Source organism: Podarcis gaigeae (genome assembly GCF_964106915.1).
Source record: "Podarcis gaigeae genome assembly, chromosome: 14".
Classification (NCBI taxonomy): Eukaryota; Metazoa; Chordata; class Lepidosauria; order Squamata; family Lacertidae; genus Podarcis; species Podarcis gaigeae.
This window is the reverse complement of record NC_139690.1, coordinates 47,534,539-47,557,812: the sequence shown is the minus strand read 5'-3', so window position 1 is coordinate 47,557,812 and position 23,274 is coordinate 47,534,539. Positions and strand designations below refer to the sequence as shown.

Genomic DNA, 23,274 nt, shown 5'->3' with positions numbered 1-23,274 from the left:
TTTGGGTAAGGATTGCCTCCAGGTGAGCAGGGAGAGGAGCTTTGCAAATTTGCCTCTACCCTCCCCACACTTTCAGAGTTACTAACACTGCTACATATGGGCAGGCAGGCAGTAACTTTTTGCTAATAACTTGCAGGTTTGTTATTCTGAATCAGAATTTTAAAAACCTCTCTCTTTGATGTGTATCATAAACTCAGGCATTCGCTATACCAAAAGGCTGAGGAAAGCCAATTATCCCATGATGCATCAGTGCTGGCCCTGGTTGTGTCAAGGGGAAGCAGAGGCTCAAGGGAGATATTCTGAGGAGAGCAGATTATCCCATGATGCATCAGTGCTGGCCCTGGTTGTGTCAAGGGGAAGCAGAGGCTCAAGGGAGATATTCTGAGGAGAGCAGATTATCCCATGATGCACCAGTGCTGGCCCTGGTTGTGTCAAGGGGAAGCAGAGGCTCAAGGGAGATATTCTGAGGAGAGCAGATTATCCCATGATGCACCAGTGCTGGCCCTGGTTGTGTCAAGGGGAAGCAGAGGCTCAAGGGAGATATTCTGAGGAGAGCAGATTATCCCATGATGCACCAGTGCTGGCCCTGGTTGTGTCAAGGGGAAGCAGAGGCTCAAGGGATATTCTGAGGAGAGCAGATTATCCCATGATGCACCAGTGCTGGCCCTGGTTGTGTCAAGGGGAAGCAGAGGCTCAAGGGAGATATTCTGAGGAGAGCAGATTATCCCATGATGCACCAGTGCTGGCCCTGGTTGTGTCAAGGGGAAGCAGAGGCTCAAGCGAGATATTCTAAGGAGAGCAAATTATCCCATGATGCATCAGTGCTGGCCCTGGTTGTGTCAATCAGTGGTTCCCTTGATGAACCCTGCAGTGTTATCTTTCTCCTTCAAAAATTACCACAGCAAAATTTAGCGTGAGACCCTTAAAAACCTCACGCTTCTGTTGTGATAGGAAATTTCGCCATTGTCCGAGGCGCTTCATTAGCCACTCGCCCACCGAGCCTTGAAAGCGCCTCTTCCATTTCTGCAAATCAGCGGGCAGGCTTGTCATTTTGAACCTCATTGGGCCAGCGTGGCCAATCCGCGCTGAGGTAGGCGGTGAAGAAAGGAGGGGGAGCCTGTTGAGTTGGCCACGCCCCCTACAGTACCCAACACAGGCGTCTAGGCATAAACCCCACCCTACGCTCTGTACGTCATTGCGATTGACGGCGTGGAAATGGCGCTTCATGCGGGCGTGCACTAAGGAGCATGCGCAGAGAACATTAAAGGCCCTTATGGAGTCCTTAATATAGAGGTAGAAAAACAAGAGTTTAACACGCACAGCTTTCACTTCCGGTTTCCATTCCAACGCCGTAATATAAAGGACGTGGTTACATAACGGATAATGAGAGCGCCACTCCACCCTTCCACGTTCCAATCTCTATAGTGCCTTTTATAGCTACGCACTTTGCTCAGCGCATGCGCCATTAACTGCCGGAAGTGTGTATATTTTATATACGCCTATGACTTTCTTTTTTCAAAAAAATTTTTTTTACTGCGTCTGTATAATATTAGATTGACCTCTCTTTTTTTATCCTTGTAAGAGAATCGAAAACACCCAACGGCCTGTTCCGATGTTCACCGGAAGCAGCCGCTCTACCTTTCGCCATCTCTATGGCGATGAAAAAACAGGGGGCGGTGGAGGAGGAGTTGGAAAGAGCGTCGGCATGCGGCGCGTGCGCAGAAGCGGAGTCGCCGTGGCGAGGACGCTCTTTAGCTGCAAAACGAGAAGCCGCTCGGCTCTTGGAGAGCGGGGGAGGGGCGGGGCTTCGGTGCGCCTGCGCAGTGCGAGCCACTCCGAAGCGTGCGCCTGCGCAGTGGCCGACTCTTGCGCCGTGAGGAGGAGGAGGAGGAGGATGCCCCTGAAGTTATTTATAATGTCGGGCCGGCCGCTGGTGACGTAGCGAGGAGTTCGGGCAGCGGCGGCGGAGGAAGCGGCGGCAGCGGCGACGCCTCTTCCCTTCCTGGTCTCCCTCCGTCCGCCCGTCCTTCCTCCTCCGCCCCTGGGCCTCCGCTGCCATGGAGGGAGCCGGGCCGCCTCTGCCGCTGACGGAGCCGGACTCGGGCGGCGCGTGCTGAGGGGCCGGACTACTCGGGCGCGGTGAGCCGGGGCAGTTGGTTCCGGGGCGGACGCCCCCTCCCAGCGCTGTCTGTAAAAGGCGAGACCGGGGGGGGGGGAGCAGCCTCTCTGAGGGTGAGGGGGAGAGACCAAGAGGTTCGGGGGCGCCTGCCCTTGTCAAGTGGGATAGGTGCTCCTGGAGGGGCCGGAATGCGGCCCTGAGGCTGCAAAAGGGCTTCCCAGCTCTCTGTGATAAGTTCGGATAAGGCGGAGATGCAGCGCCAATAGGTTCAGGGGCGGGGAAAAGGTGCCCCTGGGTTCTGGCCCTGCCCTGTTAAGTGGGTAACTACCTCTGCCTTTTCTCTCGCCTTCCTCCGAGGCAGTGATAATTGACTGAGAGGTCAATAGGTTTGGGGGCGAGCCGCGGTCAGAGGCTTTTTCCTTCCTTCCTCTCTTGCTCTTTCTGCCTGTTTTGGTTGGGATAGTGTGGTGAGCATCAAGGCAAACATTTGGGGGCGGAGAGGCTTTCTTCCCCCTCCCCATGCCCTGTTACCTGGGAGGACACCAAGGCTCCCTCTTCCCTTTTCTTTAGGAGCCTGGTGGGTGCTGAGGGTTTTTTTTTGGGGGGGGGAGTGAGGCAGGTTGGTCTTGGTTCCCCTCCTGACCTCCTGCTGCCCATAGAGGGGGCCTTGTGTCTCTTGGTGCTTTCTAAGAGGGTCACAGAGATCAATAGGCTTGCAGTGGGGCCGAGACTTTTATTTTTAGCCCCTGCTTATATAATAGGCCTCCTGGCTTACCCCCCCCTCCCCATTTTCTTTTGGTTTGTGTGATTGGCTTTGAGCAGTGGGTTTGGGGATTGAGGAAACAGGCTAGGCCTAGTTATAGAGGGGTCCTCATGTCTCCTCCTGAGTGGGAAGCCAAGGAATGCAGGAAAGAAGGTCTTTTCAAACTCTGACTAATTAGGTATTGGTACATCCCCCACCCCCTTCTCTTCCTGCTGGAGAGGATAATGGATCCAGGTGCATAAAAATAGGCTCTCCTTCCTGTCTCTTTCCCCTTCTTCTGAGAGGGTAACAAAGAAAGAAAGAAGTATAGAGACAGGCAACATTTCCTCTGCCGCCTTCCAACCTCTAGCTGTATGAGAATTTTCTGGACCTTCTGCCCTTTTGCTTGGGAGACAGACAGCAATAGGTATGGGGGGCAAAGAAGGCAGTTACCCCCTCACTGCCATACCTCTGTTTTTGGGGAGCGCTGCTCCCCACCCAGTAGGTAAGGAGGCAACGAGCAGCAGAAAAGCTGTAGAGGAAGGTTCTGGAAGGGGGGAGTGCCTCATTAGTCTCTCCTTTATGATGTGTGGGCCTGGTTCCTTTTCACCTGGAAGGAGTAGGTGATGAACAAGGATCAGGGGTGGAAGGGGGATGCCTTCACCATTCCCACCTGTTAACACAGGTCACCTGATGGCCTCTCCTGTATTCCTAGTTGATGAATGAGTTAGGGAGGAGGCAATATGTATAGAGGGAACAGATAATGCAGCTGAGTGAACTTCTGGTCTGTTGCTTGACCCTGTGCTTCTCCCTGCCTTTAATTGCAGCCACTTTTTCTACTCTTATCCAGGTCAGGCTTGGCCTGGAGTGTTTCCTAGGATACAGCGTAGGGAGGTTGACTCAGGTGGTTTGCATGCCTGGGAAAGGGGCTTCCCAGCTATTGGTGCGGTGGGCTCAGATAATATATCTTGCTTGTTTCTCTTATCTGCACTTTTTCTCCTTGCTCTTCGCTTACACCATTTTCTCCTCCCACAGATGGAGTGTGCTTAATTGCCCTGGCACTCACCTGCCAAACAAGATTCGTACCACTGGACGAGGAGACCTTGCATTCATCTGTCCGTTCTGTATCAGTACTGGAATGAAACTGAATCTGTAACTTTCTTCTCATTCTCGCAAGGATTTGTTTCCCCTTGCCCCTGCTGCAGGGACTTGGGGTGGGGTGTCTCAGAAGGGTGGAGTGCCTTACACATCAGGAAGGGCACCTGGTTTGGTTTGCTCTCCGCCTGTGGAAGCTCAGCTGTAGGATTTCTTGTTTTTTCCTCTGGGAGATTATTCCACTAGGATAGACAATGCCTTGAACGGGGACAGTGCTTTCCCACTCACCAGCCCTACAAACCATTCACCGGGGAGTTCAGCAGAGGTGGCGAAGGCGACTGGGGAACTCACCATGGCTGGGAGTGGCTACACAGACCTGCGAGAGAAGCTCAAATCCATGATGCCTTACCGGGACAATTACAAGGGGGGCGGCACTCGAGACCCTGCCGAGTCTCCCTATGGAGGCACAGGTGGAGCTGCAGAGCGCAAGCGGAAGTACCACGAGGATTCCGAGTCGGAGCCCAGCGACTGCGAGGAGCACCAGCGGGAGGAGGAGGAAGAGGCCCAGAAAGTCAAAAGCGGCATCCGGCAGCTCCGCCTCTTCACCCCCGAGGAATGCTCCAAGATCGAAGCTCGCATTGACGACGTGGTCTCCAGGGCTGAGAAGGGTCTTTATAAAGAGCACACGGTGGATAGGGCCCCTCTCCGGAACAAGTACTTCTTTGGGGAGGGTTATACGTACGGGTCTCAACTGCAGAGGCGAGGTCCCGGTCAGGAACGGCTGTACCCGCGTGGGGAAGTGGATTCCATTCCCGAGTGGGTCCACGACCTCGTCATCCGCAAGCTGGTGGAGCAACGGGTCATCCCTGAGGGCTTTGTGAACAGCGCGGTGATCAATGACTACCAGCCTGGGGGCTGCATAGTCTCCCATGTGGACCCCATCCACATCTTTGAAAGGCCTATTGTCTCGGTGTCGTTCTTCAGTGACTCGGCACTCTGCTTTGGCTGCAAGTTCCAGTTCAAGCCCATCAGGGTCTCTGAGCCGGTCTTCTTCCTGCCTGTGAGAAGAGGGAGTGTCACTGTGCTCAGGTAAGGAAACTTGCAGGAGGCCTTTCCGAGTTGTTGGCCGGTTTCAGTTCCTGAATTGATAGCTGTATATCCAGACACGTTTGTGTATTATGTGTTGATTTTGTATAGCATGTTCCAAGTGCTAAATGTTTTGTGATCCTTGCTTGTCTTTTATAGTTGCCATTATTCCTGCCTTACAATTTCTGGAACAGAACCTGAAAGAGCAGGTGACTTGTGTGTTGGGTCTGCAGATGACCTTACAAAGCAACTCACTGACTGTAGCAGCACTTTTCAAACCTGTCTTCTAGTCAGCCCTAAGACAGTTTGAAATCTCATCCAGGACTCCTAACTGATAAGATCTGTAATGATAGGACAAGCATCTGAGTTTGTTGCGCATTATTAATCTTCTCTGCTATATGCAGATGCAAGGACTTTGGGGTTCTAAGACATATCCTCAGCTTGTGATCAACAAGAGCAAACAGCACAGCCAGCACAAACAGTGCAGAATGCAACCTGCAGTGTGCAGGGGGTCCTCAGCATACAAACTTGATGCAATAATGCTTCCCAAGGAACTGTTGAGGCAAGGTTCATAAGAGCTAGGAGGAGGTTAGCTGGAGAGCACATCAGCCGTAATAGCTTGTGATAAATGCCACCCAGTTTCAGGGGTTCTGCCAAAACGAGCCTCCATGGTTGGAGAAACTGCATCTCTGCAAGCATTAACCAGGGATTGGGGAGGAACCCCTGGCTCTCCAGGTTTGGCTGGATTACAAGTCCCATCAACCGTGACCAGACCATGCCATCTTGTAGTTAATGGGAGTTGGTGTCCAGCCATATTTGAAGGGCCACAGGTTCCTCACCCCTGCTAATTAATGTGAACTAAAGCAGGGCAGGTGACTTTCCTTATGATGAAGAGTCTCCCTCTCCTCCCAGAGAGAAGGAACTCCAGAGAAGGGTAATGACTGTGTGCTGGAAAAGATAGAAGGCTTCGCTTCAGACTCCTGACAACAAGAGTCAACACAAAAGAAAGCAGCAAGTCTGATTGGAAGGAGTGCTTTTTTCACTCTGCCTTCCACTCCAGCTAGGACACTCTCAAGCCAGAGTTGGATAGCTTGCACCTTGTCTGGGGATTTTCTTTGACTCACTGGGGGCGCCTCTGCCCCCCTCACAGCTTGAGAAAAACGTGTTAGTGGAGCAGAGTACCGGTAATTGTATCTCCCATGCAAACTGGTTTGAGAGCTCTCTGGCTGCAGTTAATTCTCCGTAGTAGTATCATTCTGAAAGTAAAAACCCAATGCAAGCAGTAGCAGTCCTCCTAGGAGTGAATTAAGCCCTGCATGCAAAACCAGCAATTGTCCTTCCCTGCTGGGAATTGGGCAGGGAGCCCTTGCTCACTGTACTCTTGAATTGCCACTGGTGGTAGTGTTTTGTCAATTCTTGTCCACTGTCCTGATACTGAAGTAATAAGGAAAGCTTTCATAAGGGGAAAGCTATCTCAGGCATGCCAACCCTTTAGGACTATTAGCATACCCATTTATCTACAGGTGTTTCCATGGGTTTCTCCAAGCCCGTTTTCTGTTGGCTGTAGAGCCAAGACAGTTACTTTGCAATATGCAGCACTGATGTTTTCTGTAGCGCTCTCCTCTTCAATTCCTGGCTCTGCTTTTTTCTCTGAAACTGTGTTTACAGTGTAAATACTTACAGGTAACACTAGACAGCATTCCTTGTGGCGTTAGTGCCTGTAGAAGAGCAACTTCTCCAGGAGCAGAGTGTGAAAGGGCGCGAAATGTTGGGTCAGGATAAGCCTGTGACAAACTGTATTTATAGCCGTGTAAGCCAAAGCCAGCTCTCCGCCAGGATGAGTCAAACATCCCTAATGGTTCCGCGTTGCCATGGCAAAGGGAGGGCAACCAACATTTTTTGGTCTGAGAAGTGAACACTTCTGCCAGTCTGAAAGGCTGCTTGAGGGGGTAACGTGATCCCCTGCTTACATTTGTAAAGCGATCTCTGCATGAGCCAGGAAGGAAAATCTCTCCTTCACATAAACACGGCCTTGCACAGTAGTCCAGGTGCATCAATAATAAAGCAGTGTAAGGACTAAGCATTATCTCTAAAAGTGCGCACATTAACCAAGGCTCACGCAGAATTACATGTGGCAGGAACTTCCAGGAAGGGGCTGAGCAGCTGAACACTCTGCAGTTGAAATGAAACCCTGCCTGGTGCAGTTTGATAGCAAGGAGGTGCTAAACACGGGAAGTTATTTTGTCAGTCTAACGAAAGGTCTGTTGCAAAATCTGGATGGCTCCCACCATGGTGTATGCAGTAAGAATTGTTGGCCCTACCCATTTTTAAGGGAGATATAATTTATGATAATAATGGAGGCAGCCAGCAGCTTACACTGGTTGCTAAACCTGCTGAAGCCACCCGCTTCTGCTATGGAGTTGCCATGTGTGACTAGCAAGACTAATGGGACTCTTGGCATGCACCTGCCTCCCTGGCTGTTTCAGATAGCTGAAGACAGTGGCATCCCTTCAAAAAGATGACTATCTCTTCTTACCTTGCTCATCTGTGGTAACGTTGCAGGGATGCACCCCAAAAGGGGAAATTGGTATCCTAAGACTTGTCCCAGGTGAGCAGGCAAGCGGCTTTTCAGAAGCCTTGCTTTGTATTCATGAATTCTTTGCTTCAAGGGGACAGTGGCTTTTCCTTTTGTCCGAAGCTTTCTGCTCTTGATTCTTATAGAGAACCAGCCGCCCTGTTAGTTTTGTTTTGCGGCAACTATGTCAAATGTAAACCTAATTCATTAAGAAAGGAATGGCTGAAAGAACTTCACCTGTGCTTCAGAGTTGCCAGGTTGGAGGGAAGGAGTGGAATGGAATTCCAGATTATTTGACCATATGAGCTTTTCACGGATGGATGGGTGAAGTCCCCTCTGCATAGAGCAGCATGGGTCTACTGCAGCCTACAGCGTCAGAGCCAGTTCCTCAGGGACAGAAACAGCATTTCCACAAGTCTTTTCTAGTAGCAGAAATCTTCTAGAATTTCAGTAGGCCTACGGGTGGGTCACCATGCAGCACCTTCACTGCCCTGTTCCAGCTTGCCTGGTTTCCAAGAAAAGAAGGCAGCGTTAAGCAACTAGCACACTTTAAACGCAGAACTTACTTCAGTTTGAGGGCAGCAGCTACTAAGCTTTTGAGCATTAACTATAAAAGGGCACCTTTCCAAGGGAGGTTGGCCTGAGCAGAAAGTCAGCACTGCCAATGCAGCGCTCAGCACTCCTAGATCTGCTTGGCACTGCCAGAATGGACTAGGCCAGGGTTCCAGTCACGTGGGCCAGCTGGGTATAAAAACCTGGTCAAGAAGGGAGGGAGTAGTTCTAAATACGGCTGCTGTCGAGAGGGCTGGCAGGGAGAACCTAGCCAAATAGAAGCAGCATGCTTGTTATGGCAACATGAGTCTTAATATCGCTTGGTCAGTGGCTTTTGCTGGTAGCGGAGAGGTTGATGCAACAGTTTGCTTTCTGTTCACAGGAGTTATGTGGGCAGACACTTAGGCTTTGCTCACCATCCTTGTTCTTGAGTGTCTTAAGAATGCATCTTCCTAATTCTTGCCTCCTGATTGTTCAGCACATGACTGCTGTACCGCCCTAGCTGATATTTATATGCTTTTTGCATGGGAGGAGAGAATCTGTAAGCGCTGCTTCAAATGTTACGAAGAAATGCAGGGAATGGGAAACACAGTCCGTTGTGCTTCCTGTTCTCTACAACTTGGTTGAGAGGGGGGAGTCACTTTGAACTCTCTTGAGAGGCCTTAAAACAAGTTGATAAGATGCCCTTTCACAGAGTCTCCTCCCAGAAGACTTACCTGCTCCTAGTGTAAATGATCAGGGTTTTGCGGCCCTATTGGGAATTTCTACTCCTGTGAAATACTGTGCAACTAGTTAGGTATGATGTTGTACATAGTTTTTGTAACACTGAACAAACAAAATCCCACCCCCCATTTTGGCAACGATTGCTTTCAGGCATGGGCTGCTGGCCAACTGGGGGAGCCCACCATACCTGACAGAAATTTTTGAAATCCGTAGCTGCAATGAAGGTGTGTCCTACTGAAATAGAACAACTTAAGTCTATTTTCTGCCATATCTGAATTTGGTCGCTTTTGTACAGGTACTCTTTGGAACTCAGACATCTGTGCAAATCCATTCATGAAAGCCAATGCACATATTGTTGCTGTGCTGCTAGGAAACTTCATAGCAAAGTTATTGAAATGGTCAGTTTGTGGGGGTTGGGTTATGCAGGCAAAGTTTGAGGTATATTAACAATACAAACTTAAATTGGTTCCTAATAGTCAAGGGTTTCTCAGTGAACTCTGGGAATGGTAGTCCTGTGAGGATGTTAAGAAACTACAGTGGTACCTCGGGTTAAGTACTTAATTCATTCCAAAGGTCCGTTCTTAACCTGAAACTGTTCTTAAGCTGAAGCACCACTTTAGCTAATGGGGCCTCCTGCTGCTGCTGCACCGCCGGAGCACGATTTCTGTTCTCATCCTGAAGCAAAGCTTTTAACCCGAGGTACCACTGTAGTCTACTAATACCCAGGGTACTCCTGAAGCTACACTAGATAAACTGGGTTTAGCTTAGTGGAGAAGACAAGCCTACCTGGATCCTGAGATCATCATCTGAGGTCCATCTCTGAGTGTGTCTCATTTTCCAAGGCAAGGCAGATGCAGGCAGGGCCTTTTTGTGTGTTGGTACTCAGTTTGCAGAATGCTGTTGCCCAGGACTCTCATGTGTATCAGGGCTACTGATACAGTGGTACCTCGGGTTAAGTACTTAATTTGTTCCGGAGGTCCATTCTTAACCTGAAACTGTTCTTAACCTGAAGCACTATTTCTGGGTTAGCGGAGTCTGTAACCTGAAGCGTATGTAACCTGAAGCGTATGTAACCCGAAGTACCACTGTATTGGGATCTTCACAAACACGTGGCTTCTGTTTGTGGCTAATGATAATGGTAGCCGGGGAATAGAAGGCATTGCTTCAGTATTTCCTGACTGTGAGCAGTTCATTGTAGCCTTCTGCAAAGGATCTTGCTCACAGTCCCTCTGAATAGGAGAAATAGTGCTTTGAGTGCCATTAAGATTTTCAGAATTACCCGGTAGTCATGGGTCTGGAATCAAGGAAGTGCTGCGTATTGAAAGCCCTCATGGTCTTTGCAGCGGTGCTGTAATGCAGATCCTGTCAAGAATCTCAAATGGAACAAAAACGTTTCTCTCTCCCCCCCCCCCCCTTTCCCTAGAAGATCTTGGGCACAGTTGTCAGTATATAGCTATTGGGTTTGCTCACACTGCCACCCAAGCAAGCTAGACTTCGTCCTGTGTTCTCCTTTCCCCCACACCCACCTTTCTGCACCAGCAATCTACCTGTTCAGGTAGGTGCTTACCTGAGCCACTGGTCTCTGCAGCCTGAAAAAGAACAAGCTAGACTCCTGGGGAGGGAAAGTGGGAAGATTCTTACACTGGGAATTTGAAGACTCCAGCAAAGCTGGCCCACGCTACTGCATTTGATCTGTGGTTATGGGTGGCAGCGAGGGTTTGGAGTAGGTGGTGGAATCATGCAAGCAACGGTCTGTGTGGCAAATATTTTTATATGGCTTTCTCAAGAGCAGGGGTGGGGAAGCTGTGGCTCTCCTGATGTTGTTGAGCTCTGACTCTCATCATTCCCTGCTGTTGGCCACACCAGCTACAGCTGTTGGGAGTTGGTGACCTCAGTCTGGAGGATCTCAGGGCAGGATGGTGGTCCCAGGTAACATGCAATCAATCCCTGATATCTCAAGATAGGACTGGAAATGTTCTCTGTCTGAAATCCTGGAGAGCCACTGCTAGTTAACAATACTGAGCTACCTGGGCCAATGGTCTGTTTCTGTATAAGGCAGATTCCCACATGAACCTGAGAAAATGGCCTTGTCTGCTGTATTGATGGTGGGCCAGTGTGGCATAATGGTTAGAGTGCCCGCATAGGACCTGGGAGACCAGGGTTCAAATCCCCACTCCCAAAACTCAATTGGGTGAGCTTCGGCCAGTCCCTGCCTTAACCTACCTCAGAGGGTTGTTGTTTGGATAAGATGTGGAGGGGGAGAGCATTGCTACCCTGAGCTCCTTAGGAAAAAAGGGTGGAATATAAGTGAAATAAACTTAAATGGTGGGAAGAGATGTTATGAAGGGCTATAAGTGTTGGCTGAAGTTGTAGACAGAGCTGTTTGATCACCAGTATGGCTGAACTGGGGCTGGAGAGAAGCAGGAACAGATACAGCCTTTTAAAACTTAAGTTGGCTTGGTTTGAAATCCCTCTTGGATCTTTCTCTTCCACAGTGGTTACGCAGCTGATGAAATTACACACTGCATTCGACCACAGGATATCAAGGAGAGGCGAGCAGTCATCATCCTTAGGAAGTAAGTGGTGAAGCATCTTTGAAGAGAATGTAATTTGTATATGTTTCTAAAGGGGAAAACATCCTTTCACATTCTTGCTGCTGCCAATACTTTGAGCAGCTAAAACTGGTAGCAGCTAACGCAGATGATTCTGTCCTGGCTAAGCAAAATCACTCTCGAATTTTGTGAGACATAGCTGTTTCCTTGCTCCCATTTATGAGGCCCATGGTTTGTTTGTTTTTAAAATGTTAAGCCGGGCCTCCTTAAGAAGATGCAGGGAGGAACCTGGGGCACCTCTCGATGACCCAGTAAATCCTGGGAAATGGTAACTCTGCTGGGAGGCCGAGGAAGTGTTTTCTTAGCATTCTCAAAACATCCTGCCCCTTCCTAGCACTTAACTGGTAAAACACATTGTGGTCTGTTTTGAAGGCATGCAGCCAGGAAAAGTGGAAAGAATGGAATAGCCCCACTAAATCTTCCTTAAAGTAACAGCGCTTCCTGCCCTTTCCATTGGCTCGCACACATACACCGGTAGGAAGCAGAGGCTTGGCTTTGCAAATACAACTCAGAACAGCAGGCTTAAGAGGCCTGAGCAGTTGTGTGCTTGATGTGGTCTTGGTGTGAGAGAGTTTGAACCTCCCTGACGTTTGGTGGGCTCACACAATTGGCTTAAAGCTGAAGGTAATCGCTGCACAATACAAATTTGGAGCTTCTCATGGTGCATTCTACACCACAGAGCAGGATCCCCAAATTTAGATCTCCAGGTGTTTTTGGACTACAGTTCCCATCATCCCTGGACCCCACTGGTCCTTCTAGCTAGGGATATTGGGAGTTGTAGTCTAAAAGCAGCTGGAAACCCAAGTTTGGGAAACACTGTTATGGAGTGGGCAACCTGCAGTCTTCCAGGTGTTGTTGAACTCCAGTTCCATTAGCTCCAGCCAGCATGGCCTGCGGTCAGGGATTGATGGGAGTTGTGATCCAGTAACATCTGGAGGGCCCAGTTGCAGTGTGTGCTGCTTTCCTTATAGAATTATAGAATTGTAGAGTTGGAAAGGAACCCCGAGGGACATCTAGGCAAACCCCCTGCAATGCAGGAATATCAACTTGATCATACATGACAGATGGCCATACAGCACCTGCTTTAAAAAGGAAGGAGAGTCCACCATCTCTTGTAGGAGTCTGTTCCGCTGTCAAACAGATCTTAGGTCAGAAAGATCTTCCTGATGTTTAGTCAGAATCTCCTTTATTGTATCTTGAAGCCATTGGTTTGGATCCTAGCCTCCCCTCCGTAGCAGGAGAAGACAAGCTTGCTCTATCTTCCATGTGACAGCCTTTTAGATAATTGAAGATGGCTATCTTACTCCTCAATGGGACGCGGGTGGCGCTGTGGTCTAAACCACTGAGCCTCTTGGGCTTGCCAATCAGAAGGCCGGTGGTTTGAATCCCCACGATGGGTTGAGCTTCTGTTGCTCGGTCCCAGCTCCTGCCAACCTAACAGTTTGAAAGCACGCCAAAAAGTGCAAGAAGATAAATAGGTACTGCTCTGGTGGGAAGGTAAACAGCGTTTCCGTGCGCTGTTCTGGTTTCAGTGTTCCATTGCGCCAGAAGCGGCTTAGTCATGCTGGCCACATGACCCGGAAAAACAAATGCCGGCTCCCTCGGCCTGTAAAGCGAGATGAGCACCGCAACCCTAGAGTTATCTGCGACTGGACTTAACTCTCAGGGGTCCATTACCTTTTACCATTTTATTTTACTCCTCTCAGTTTACTCTTTACCAGGCTAAACATACCCAATTCCAACAACCATTCCTCATAAAGGCTTGGTTTCCAGACCCTTTCTAATCTTGGTCGCCCTCTCACAGGAGTAGATTAACCCCAATGCTGCCTTGCAGGCTGGGTTTGCATCTCCACTCGAGAGAGTTGGAATTGTATCCATGATTTGTAGAATCCTTGGCAGGGAAATGGGAGAGTGTCAGGTTGCTAGTCTGCTAGTGGCCCTGGTTGTGAGCAGTGTCTCCAGTAATGTGCATCGGACAGGGAGCTCAGGGGCTCCAACCCTTGCAAAACATGGCGGCTAGGGTCAAACAATCCTCCAGCAGTGTTCATAAGACTCTGGGAAAGGTTCTTTTTCATGTCTCACACTTACACCTCTGCTAACTCAGTACTTGCTTGAGAACAGAAGTGCATAATGAGGAAACGATCTAGCTCCGATTCACTTCGAGTGGAATTTTCCTGAACGGTCTGGTAACCGGCGTGGTCATAAAAACTTCAAGGCAGTGGAAGCATAGCAATATTTATGGATTCTTCCTGCATGCTCTGGGCTGCTGCGGAGGGTGGCTGCAGAACAGCCTGGCGATCTCTGAGGCGGAGTTGGTGGAGCGACCAAGAAGGAAATTGGCTTTCAGCTTAAGAGCAGGTGGAAAAACACGAGGCTGCAGCTCAGCTCCCAGCTAGTTTCAGGAGCAGGTTGCAAGATTATTTTCCCCCTGTCCTGTTAGTTTGGGACAACCTCTTGAGCTACTTAGAACTTTAAGGAATGTGTTTGCCTGATGAGAAATGGGACCTGGCAACGTGTTGAGGGACAGGAGGTTAGCAGAGCTCCACCTCTGGTTTCTGAGCCTGCATTAAATGCTGCTTGTAGACATTCAGATAACAGGGTTTTGTCCAGCTGAAGTAGATCAACTGACTGATCGAGAACTGGGCAAGTGTGTCAGAAGTGTTGGTTTTATTTGGGCAGTTAAAAAGATAACCTTCATCAGACTTGTTACTTATGCAAATTACTTAACAGTTTGGACAAGTAACTTCTAAGACATCTTTAGTTTTGAGAGTGTTTGGTAAGGTTGCTATAAACATCAACAAGTCTCTGGATGGTCCACCCCTTTTGGCTTTTATCACGGAATTGCAATATCTCCATTTAAAAATAATAAGCATGAAATGCAAACCAGAAGGAAGCAGAGCAGCAGCAAAATATTAAAACGCAAAACGTCTGTTTTGAAAAAGTAGTTATGCTACGTTGACAGCAGGCAAGCATCCTCTGGCACTGAGACTTCTTGGAATATTTGACAGGCCTCTTGACTGGTGTGCCAATCCTACAAGCTTCGATGCTTTTTTCTTCTTATGGAAAGATTGCTTCACAAATGCTGGTTTCTGCTCCAGTGCCAACGCTCTGCTTGGAATCGTGCAGCGAGAGAGGCCAGCGGTCTGGGATGCTGGGAACTGTAGTTCAACAACATCTGGAGGGCCACAGGTTCCCCATCCCTGCCCTGCAACCTGCTACGGATAAAGGACATGGCTTCCTTTCTGCGATCCTTGGACGACCTGTCCCCTTCCAACTCCACTATGGCATGTATCCATTTGGCACTGTGGGTTAAACCACAGAGCCTAGGACTTGCTGATCAGAAGGTCGGCGGTTCGAATCCCCTCGATGGGGTGAGCTCCCGTTGTTCGGTCCCTGCTCCTGCCAACCTAGCGTTCAAAAGCACGTCAAAGTGCAAGCAGATCAATAGGTACTGCTCTGGTGGGAAGGTAAACGGCGTTTCCGTGTGCTGCTCTGGCTTGCCAGAAGCGGTTTAGTCATGCTGGCCACATGACCCAGAAGCTGTACGCCGGCTCCCTTGGCCAATAAAGCAAGATGAGCGCCGCAACCCCAGAGTCGGTCACGACTGGACCTAATGGTCAGGGGTCCCTTTACCTTTACCTTAAGGTTCAGCATGTGGCTTCTAAGACAAATGTGCAGAAGAAGCAGCGTGGGCCATGCAGAAAGCTCTAGTCCCATTTGTAGCCCTAGGATCAGCGTTGCCCTCTGAGTGCGTGTCTCAGGTCCCAGTCAAACTCGTGGAGGAGGAGGGGTCCTGTGGGCAGGTGTAGCTGGGGAAATCCATAATTCTATCCTAGAAAGCAGCTTCTGCAAATCAATAAACAAACGGCTTCTGCACATGCATGCAAAGTTCGAGCTGAAAGCATACACGCTGCTTTTTTCTGTCATGTCAGCTGTGGAAGTCTGCCATTCCTGGGGCATCTGGGGTTTCTTTCGGAAGAAAGCTGGGAAAATCCAACTAGAGTGTTCAACTGCATATATATCTGAACTGGCGTCAGATTCAATTTAGGTCAGCATTTCTGTAAATGTTAACTATCATGCTAGGCAGGGGCTCTGGTTGGTGCCCAGTCAAGATACATATAAAATATGGATTTCGGGGAGGGGAGAGGCACTTTGAAGTTTCCCCTAGCAACAGATAGGGAGGCCTGACTTTTGCTCATCAGATCACATGTGTGGCATGTGGCCGCCTCCTCTGGCCTGCACCCCTGGGGCAAATGTTGAAAGTTGGCACAGTGTCTCTTAACACAAATTGTGTCTCCTGTTCCAATGCATCCGGTAGAATTAGATGAGCACCACTTTTGTTTCTTAACCCTTCCAGGACCAGGCTAGACGCTCCCCGGCTGGAGACGAGATCCCTGAGTAGTTCTGTGCTGGTGCCAGGGTACGCCTCTGACCGCCTGTCAGGAAGCAACAGGGACCCCATCCTGAAGCCAAAGAGGTCCCATCGCAAAGCAGACCCAGACGCTGCTCATCGGTAAGTGAATCTGCAACGGGACAGGGCAGGAGGATGACAGCTGCGCATCATAGAGAGAGGCAGGAGAGCTGCTGAGTTGTGTGGTTTTGTGGAGTGAGGAAGGAGTGACCTCTTGTTTGGCTTCTGCTGGTTTTTGCATGCGACAGTAACCCACGGTTGGGAAAGTCCACTTCATAGCCCTGCGGGTGTCAGTCTTTGCACTCAAGTGCCACAATTAATGGAATTGTGCAGAAGCAGTGGCTGCTTCCGGTTGCAAAATGAGGCTTTGTTTTGGAATCTGTGAGTGGAGAGGCAGGTATTGGCACAAAAGAGGCAAACCTGTTACCTCCACTCCTCCTGTGTGTGTGCTTTGCAGGTGGGGCTGTCTCTTGAAGTAAGGCTTAGATGCTTCCACAGAGACACCCATCCATAATTTCCGACCGGTGTGTGTGGATATAATTTGGCTTTGGAGTGGTGTTGAACTCTTCCCATGTGGTGCAGGCATGTCAACTGCTGTTTGCAATACAGCGTTTTGGGGTTGGGTTAGGTCAGGGTTCAATGAAGGAGAGAGCCCAAAATGTTACTGGAGGTGCACGGCCTCCAGGTGTGCCTAAAGTATCTGTTTGGATCTTTGCATTGTTCATCTTCCCTTAGCCTTTGAGGTAAGGTAGACAATGAGTCCCAGTGAAAAGGTCTTGGCGTAATGTGCACCTTGTCACTTGCATGGGGGAACCTGTGGCCCTTTAAATGTTCCTCGGCTCCAACTCCCATCATTCCCAGCCAGTTGGGCAGTGGTCGGGGATGATGGGAGTTGGAGTCCAGCATCATGCGGAGAGCCACTGGTCTCCCACCTCTGGTGTAACTGTTCCAGTGAAAAGCAGCAGTTATGAGGTACAGTGGTGCCTCGCAAGACGAAAAGAATCCGTTCTGCGAGTCTCTTCGTCTTGCGGTTTTTTCGTCTTGCGAAGCAAGCCCATTAGCGCCTTAGCGGATTAGCGCTATTAGCAGCTTAGCGGGTTTAGCGGATCAGCTGATAAGCGGCTTAGCGGATCAGCTGTTAAGCGGTTTAGCGGATCAGCTGATAAGCGGCTTAGCGGATCAGCTGATAAGCGGCTTAGCGGATCAGCTGGTAAGCGGCTTAGCGGATCAGCTGGTAAGCGGCTTAGCGGATCAGCTGTTAAGCGGCTTAGCGGATCAGCTGTTAAGCGGCTTAGCGGATCAGCTGGTAAGCGGCTTAGCGGATCAGCTGGTAAGCGGCTTAGCGGCTTGGGAAAAAGGGGGGAGGGAAAAAACCCCGCAGGAACTTGCAAGACATTTTCGTCTTTCGAAGCAAGCCCATAGAAAATTTGTTTTGCGAAGCACCTCCAAAACGGAAAACCCTTCCGTCTTGCGAGGCATTTGTCTTGCGGGGCACCACTGTACTAAATATATAACCTAATTCCCAATTGCACCTTAGACCAATGCTATGGTCGCCACAAGGGAATGTCTAGGCACCGTTTCCCCCCAATGTTGTTGCCGATTTCGTTTCATACAACACACTAAAACATCAAATACAGTGGTACCTTGGGTTAAGTACTTAATTTGTTCCGGAAGCCCGTTCTTAAACTGAAACTGTTCTTAACCTGAAGCACCACTTTAGCTAATGGGGCCTCCCGCTGCTGCCGCGCCACCGGAGCACGATTTCTGTTCTTATCCTGAAGCAAAGTTCTTAACCCGAGGTACTATTTCTGGGTTAGCAGAGTCTGTAACCTGAAGTGTATGTAACCCGAGGTACCACTGTAAAACAATTTGGAATAAAACAAATCGAAGCTTCAAGGAAAATCTTTTAGATCCTTCTCTAAGTGATGTTTTGCTTTCCCCAGTCGTTAGCCGGACATCCAGAGATCTCCACAAGGTCACAGTTGGACCGGCGCCAGTCGCAAAATGAGGCTGACTAATTTCTAACACTGCCCCGAATCCTCTCACTGGTCTGTCTGTCTTTTTTTCTTCTCCTCAGACCTCGAATTCTAGAAATGGATAAAGAGGAGAACAGGCGCTCTGTCCTCTTGCCCAAGCACAGGAGGCGGAGCCATTTCAGCTCTGAGAACTATTGGCGGAAGTCTTACGAGTACACGGAGGACTTTGACGAGGAAGAGGAGGACGGCAGTCCAGCTCGGAAAGTGAAGATGAGGCGGCACTGAGGGATTCTGTTCTTTCACCCCCCACCCCTTCCAACAGAGATATTTGAGCTGATGAGACTGGCCTTCAGGCTGTGAAATCGTATCTTCCCCCACCCCTCCTCCCTCCCACCCCCTTGGCTATTTCTCATCTAGCTTCAAGGTTGTATTCTCCCTCGCCCCCCCACCCCTTTTACGCTGAAGAATGGATCTGGAACGGATCTGGCTTTTTTTCCTTAAAGAGAGGCAGCGGTGCTGACCGGGTTGTATCTGCAGCCACCTGCCCTCTTCCCCTCTGCTCCCCCACCCCCGGGCAGTCGGCCGCGCCCCTCAAAAGCGTGGAGGTGCAGCTTGTCTTTAAAGGGGCGGGGAGAAAGCTTATGTTGATCTTTGAGGCGTTTGGGCTGGAGTGGATTTTGAAGATGCCAAAAAAAAAAAAAGTGGTGCGTTGAGTTTGCCGAAGGAGTTGAGAATATTCGTTTATGCTCTTGGCGCTGCTGCTTCTTGAAAACGTTACAAATACAGCGTTTCTCCTTCCCCACCCCTATCCTCACACTACCAGCCGCGTGGTAAAATGCTCTCTGTATCGCCGCCCTGCTCCGCTCCACACCAAAGGGCTCCTGATTTCTGAAGCCGACGGCCATGTGAATTTATTTTCCTCGCTGTCATTTCAAAAGCCGCCTCCCTCCAGCAACTGGAAATCTAAAGCTTTGCGAACACCTCTTCTTCTTCTTCTTAATTTTGTTTTTTTGGTGACACCGGATGACAAAGCGTTTAGGACGTGTTGCACTTTAGTGTCAGGGTTTATTGCCCCCTCCCCTTGAAATGCCATATAATTCCCCCCCCTCCTTCCCCCAAACCCTTACTTGCTTGGCCTAGCAAGCACCTGTGTTTTCTGCGCTGCTAATGAAAAAAAAAGGATACAGTCGTGTTTTCTCTTTCTGTGAAGGATGCACAGTGGTTCCACATTGGGGCTGCTGCTTGAGGGCTCATTGAGGGGCGGGAGGGGGGCAACTCTTGGAGGGGGAGGAGCTGCTTGGCTGGAAACCTCAGATTCTGCCGAATCCCTCACACTAACAGCACAGGGCCCATACATAGCATTTTCTGTATAAACATAGTTATTTTGAAGACATTTACCCGCTTTGTTTCGATTGACGCTTTCCTTCTCCCCACCCTCCTGGAAAACCAGACTTTCCGTCTCTCTTGACACTTAAAAACGATGCTTCTGTGGCAGTTGTCCATTCTTAAAGGTAGATGGCCCCGGGCAAACACTCACCGTCAGGAATCCAGACTAGGTGGGAGCTGCGTCTGTGTGGGGCAGCCCTCCTCTCTTGGGCAGACTCCCAGTGAGGTGGGATCAGTGAAGCAGGAACGTTTAGGCTGCCCCATGCAGAAGGCGAAAATAGTGGGTGAATTGGCATCCTTTTCTGCTTCTTCAGTGACTTCAGGCGATGGGCTCCCCTGGCTCCTGGTCTTGCACCAAAAGCATCTTGCTAAAGGCATGTCAAGACCTCATGTTTGGAGCTGCCAGCTGGCCTCCAAAGAATTCAGCTTTTAAATGTTAGGTCTTCTCCCCAATGGCTGTAACATCCCTCCCTCTCTCTCTCTCTCTCTCTCTCTCTCTCTCTCTCTCTCTCTCTCTCTCTTCTCTCTCTCTCTGCTTCCTGCTTTGCCCCAACCTGGAAGAGTTTTCAGCGTTCAGGAACCAGGTCAGAACCTGGGTTCAGATCACCTAAGAATCACCCTTATTTTTTTAAACCACACACGAGAAGCCCAGCTTTCTGAACCAAAAATCTGTGGTTCAAAACGTCCGCCCTTAAATATCCTGAACTTCATTTGTTCTTCTCAACTCTCACACCTGAGGAATTCTCTTTCTCTCCCCCCCCCAACCAGGTTGCACGTGCCTTTTTGCTATGATCTATATACCTCATAACCATCAAATTACTTATGCTTTTGACGGGCAAGGAGGTTTTGACCCCAAATCCCCAGACGCTCCTTGCCTCCTGTGCTTTATTCAACAGGGGCTGATGCTCACCTCCTCTAGAGCTTGCTCCACTGGGATGGGCCAACCCACCATATTGCTACAACATGTAATATAATAATAATGATTTTTAATAATTTGTCTTCCCTCCTGACTTGCCACCAGAGTGGAACCTTTTTGCTTTCAAAAGAGTTATGGCTTCATCATAACACCAGTTTTCCTTCAAAGTTCCTTGGGGCATGTGGGCTGCTCCCGCTTGCTACTTTGGTGGGGCAAATGTGTTGAGCTTGGCTGTTCCTTGCTCCTTTGCCACAGGTGAGGAGGAAGCAGGATGCAAGTGGGACGCCAGATTGCCGAAAGTTCCCAAAATACGCTAGTCTGCAATGCTAGGCTGTTTTTGCGACTGGCAGTACAAGAATCATCAATGCTTTTTCTATTTTGCCAGCACGCCATCCAAGAAAATGGATGGGCTTTAGTAGATTTGCAGCCTTCGAACTCGACATCCCTGTCAGTTTAGTGTATTTTCCCACCAGAATTTGGCTTTTATTTTACTGCAAAGTTTTTTGTCAACACCCCACACGGCCAGTTTTGTTTGACCCGCTCCTCTTAAGTGTTAGAACACAGGTTTCAGTTTTTGCTTTGTGATTTGCCATAACCGAGATGAAGTTGACTCGTGGGTGAGCATTCCAGATCCGATTTTTCTCCCGTAAAGAAGGCCTTTGCTTCTTTGCGCCCCTGCTGCATCGGCACTGAACCGACCATATGGTGAGCAAGGAGGCAAATAGGTGAATCTTCTTTTCTCTTTTTCTCCGCGTCCCACCTTTGGTGCCAAGCACCTGGTAACCTTGGCGGAAAGGCATATAGGGAAAAATGACGCCGCAATAGTTCTGTTGGCACTTTCTGGTTCTTGCACCTGTTTTAAAAGTTTTGGATTCCCCTGTCCATAAAAACCACTGAGGCCAGAGCACTTGCCAGCTGCCTCCTGAAAAGTTAGATTTTCCTGGAATGTCGCGGAGGGTAAAAGCCAGGGGCTGGCATGTACTTTCTCCCACTTCCCTACAGTTTGCTTTTCTCAGGCAACATCTGCTGTGGCGATTGACCCAGTTCTAAGGCACAGTCTGATGGGATTAAACAAAAAATGAAAAAAGCTACCCCGTTTCTCAGATTGAAAAGTGTTGACGGATGGCTTGGTTCCTTGTTTCTAATGCTGTTAGTGTGAGGTTTGGTGGCAGCCAATCACTGGTAACAGGATCCAGCCACAGCCCCTCACCCAGGTTCAGGCTGCTTTTGAAATTTTGAGGGTTGTGTGGTTTTGGGATCTGTTTCCAGGGATTAGCTGGGGTTTTTTGTTGTTGTTTTGTTTTGTTTTAAAAGCACCAAGTACGGATGTGCTGGAGCCTGAAGGCAAAACTTGCTCCAGAGCGTTCCTGGGTTTCTCTCCTCCTTGCACCTCCACCCCCCTCTCTTCCCAAGCACACACTTAAAAAAGAAAAAGGGAAAAAAAATTAAAAAGTTCTGGCTGACTTTTTTGTGTTTTTTTTAAAATGGAAAAAAAATCTAATTTTTTGTTACAAATAAAATAAGTGGCAATATTTTTTTCTGTAATTTTTCATAGGAAAAAAAGTGTGATTTGTAAAACCAATTGTACAGTTCTGAAGTTTGAAATACACAAAATCGCCGTACTGCGTGGCACGCTGTCAATGGGGGAGGGAGGGGAAGGGAGAGATTATTTTCCGTACAGTACAGTGTATTTGGGGAGAAATCTTTTAATTCGGGTTGATTTAGGAAGAGCTATAGTTCCCTGTCAGGGTTTGAAATTTCTTTTTTTTTTCTTGTATAGAATGCTGCATTTAACTAAATAAAAGCCGAAAGCATCACTTGACTGAGTTAAGGTGTTTCCGTATATATTTTTGCTTTTTAAAAACTGTAACATTGCTTGCATAATGCTGCTGCTGTTGCAAGTGTCAAGAAGTTCTTCATATATTTTCAGTAATCCTTAACAGACGTCCACAAGGTAAGAACAGTTTTATCCCCACATCGCTGGCGGGTTTGAAGTGTTTGGTTCAGTGCCGTGAGAATAACGGTGTGCTTAAAGGTGAAATTAGATGCAACATTGCCTACTTAATGAGCATTCATTCTGATTTGCTTGCAGGATGATGATGATGTATTAGAGCAGGCTTCTTCAAACCTCGGCCCTCCAGATGTTTTGAGACTACAAATCCCATCATCCTTGACCACTGTTCCTGCTAGCTAGGGATCAAGGGAGTTGTAGGCCAAAAACATCTGGAGGGCCGAGGTTGACGAAGCCTGTGTTAGAGCATGGCCCATCTCCCACTTTCCTTGCTGCAAGAAATCCAATCTTTCAAGGAAATGGCCATGCTGCACAAGAGCGCCCCATCAGCTGCAGCCAGGATTGGCCCATATGTGATTTAATCCCACCTAAAAATTGCAAACAGACTTGGAAGTGCCCAAAGTCAATAAGAGCAGCTGGGCTACTTTCTGAGGGGCTTCTGGTGCCTTTGGTGGGTTGTGGCAGGTTGAGCTTAACACATCACAGCCCTAGGATGTTAAGAGCGGCCACTGCTCTTTTATCCGCAAACCCACTGGTGTGCAGCTTTCATGGCTTGCTTATGTTCTCTGTGGTCTGAGGCAGCAATGCTTCTGAATGCCTGGTTCTGGCAACCACAGGAGAGCAGAGTGCTCTTTTGCTCAGGGTTTCTCACTAGTTGGCCACTGTGAGAACAGGATGCTGGACTAAGGTGGGCCATTGGCCTGATTGGAACAGGCTGCCCTTCTGTCATTATGCACACGCACCTCCTGGCGAGTTCATATCCGAGGCGGGATGTGAGCCAGATTCTTACTAGCTCGCAGCTGTAACCACTGTGCAACACTGCCTTGATACACGATACTGGCCTTTCTTTTGTGCCAGAGGCTTATTTCCAGACCATGGCCAATGCAGGGAATGGGCTCTCCTTTTCTATGGCATGTTCTACCGTTGAGTTGGGAAAGGTCAACCGAAACGATCAAGGGGCTGGAGCAACTCTCCTAAGAGGAAAGGTTAGAATATTGGGGGGATTTCCGGTTTAGCAGGGAGCGAAGTAAATATTTATTATGCCACCTGTCTGACTGGGTTGCCCCAGC

At 49.1% G+C, this 23,274-nt stretch overlaps 1 protein-coding gene and 1 long non-coding RNA gene across 5 annotated transcripts; one reads left to right on the top strand and one right to left on the bottom strand.

Annotated features, from left to right (window-relative positions):
- The first annotated feature begins 1,726 nt into the window (after positions 1-1,726).
- On the top strand, positions 1,727-22,010 carry ALKBH5 (alkB homolog 5, RNA demethylase). 4 transcript variants are annotated; one of them, XM_083711717.1, is made up of 5 exons: positions 1,727-2,139; positions 3,897-5,045; positions 11,388-11,468; positions 15,862-16,017; positions 17,993-22,010. In XM_083711717.1, exons 2-5 carry the CDS (start codon positions 4,309-4,311, stop codon positions 18,174-18,176), a joined length of 1,158 nt encoding a protein of 385 aa, XP_083567843.1. In that variant the 5' UTR covers positions 1,727-2,139; positions 3,897-4,308; the 3' UTR covers positions 18,177-22,010. The 4 variants fall into 4 exon arrangements, with proteins under 4 accessions (XP_083567843.1, XP_083567845.1, XP_083567846.1 ...); XM_083711719.1 differs by having other exon boundaries at positions 2,129-2,435; XM_083711720.1 differs by lacking the exon at positions 1,727-2,139 and adding an exon at positions 2,182-3,288.
- On the bottom strand, positions 5,610-15,851 carry LOC310831392. Its single transcript, XR_014557845.1, has 4 exons — positions 15,138-15,851; positions 9,979-14,806; positions 9,596-9,823; positions 5,610-9,423 (listed from the first exon to the last, which is right to left on the bottom strand). It is a non-coding gene; the product is annotated as an uncharacterized lncRNA (long non-coding RNA).
- Positions 22,011-23,274: the final 1,264 nt, after the last annotated feature.

Excerpts from the sequence above, each read along its gene's own strand:
- ALKBH5 (XM_083711717.1), top strand. The coding sequence starts at position 4,309 with ATGGCTGGGAGTGGCTACACAGACCTGCGAGAGAAGCTCAAATCCATG. Across the intron at positions 5,046-11,387 it reads GGGAGTGTCACTGTGCTCAG|TGGTTACGCAGCTGATGAAA; the intron begins GTAAGGAAACTT and ends TCTCTTCCACAG. Across the intron at positions 16,018-17,992 it reads GACCCAGACGCTGCTCATCG|ACCTCGAATTCTAGAAATGG; the intron begins GTAAGTGAATCT and ends TCTTCTCCTCAG.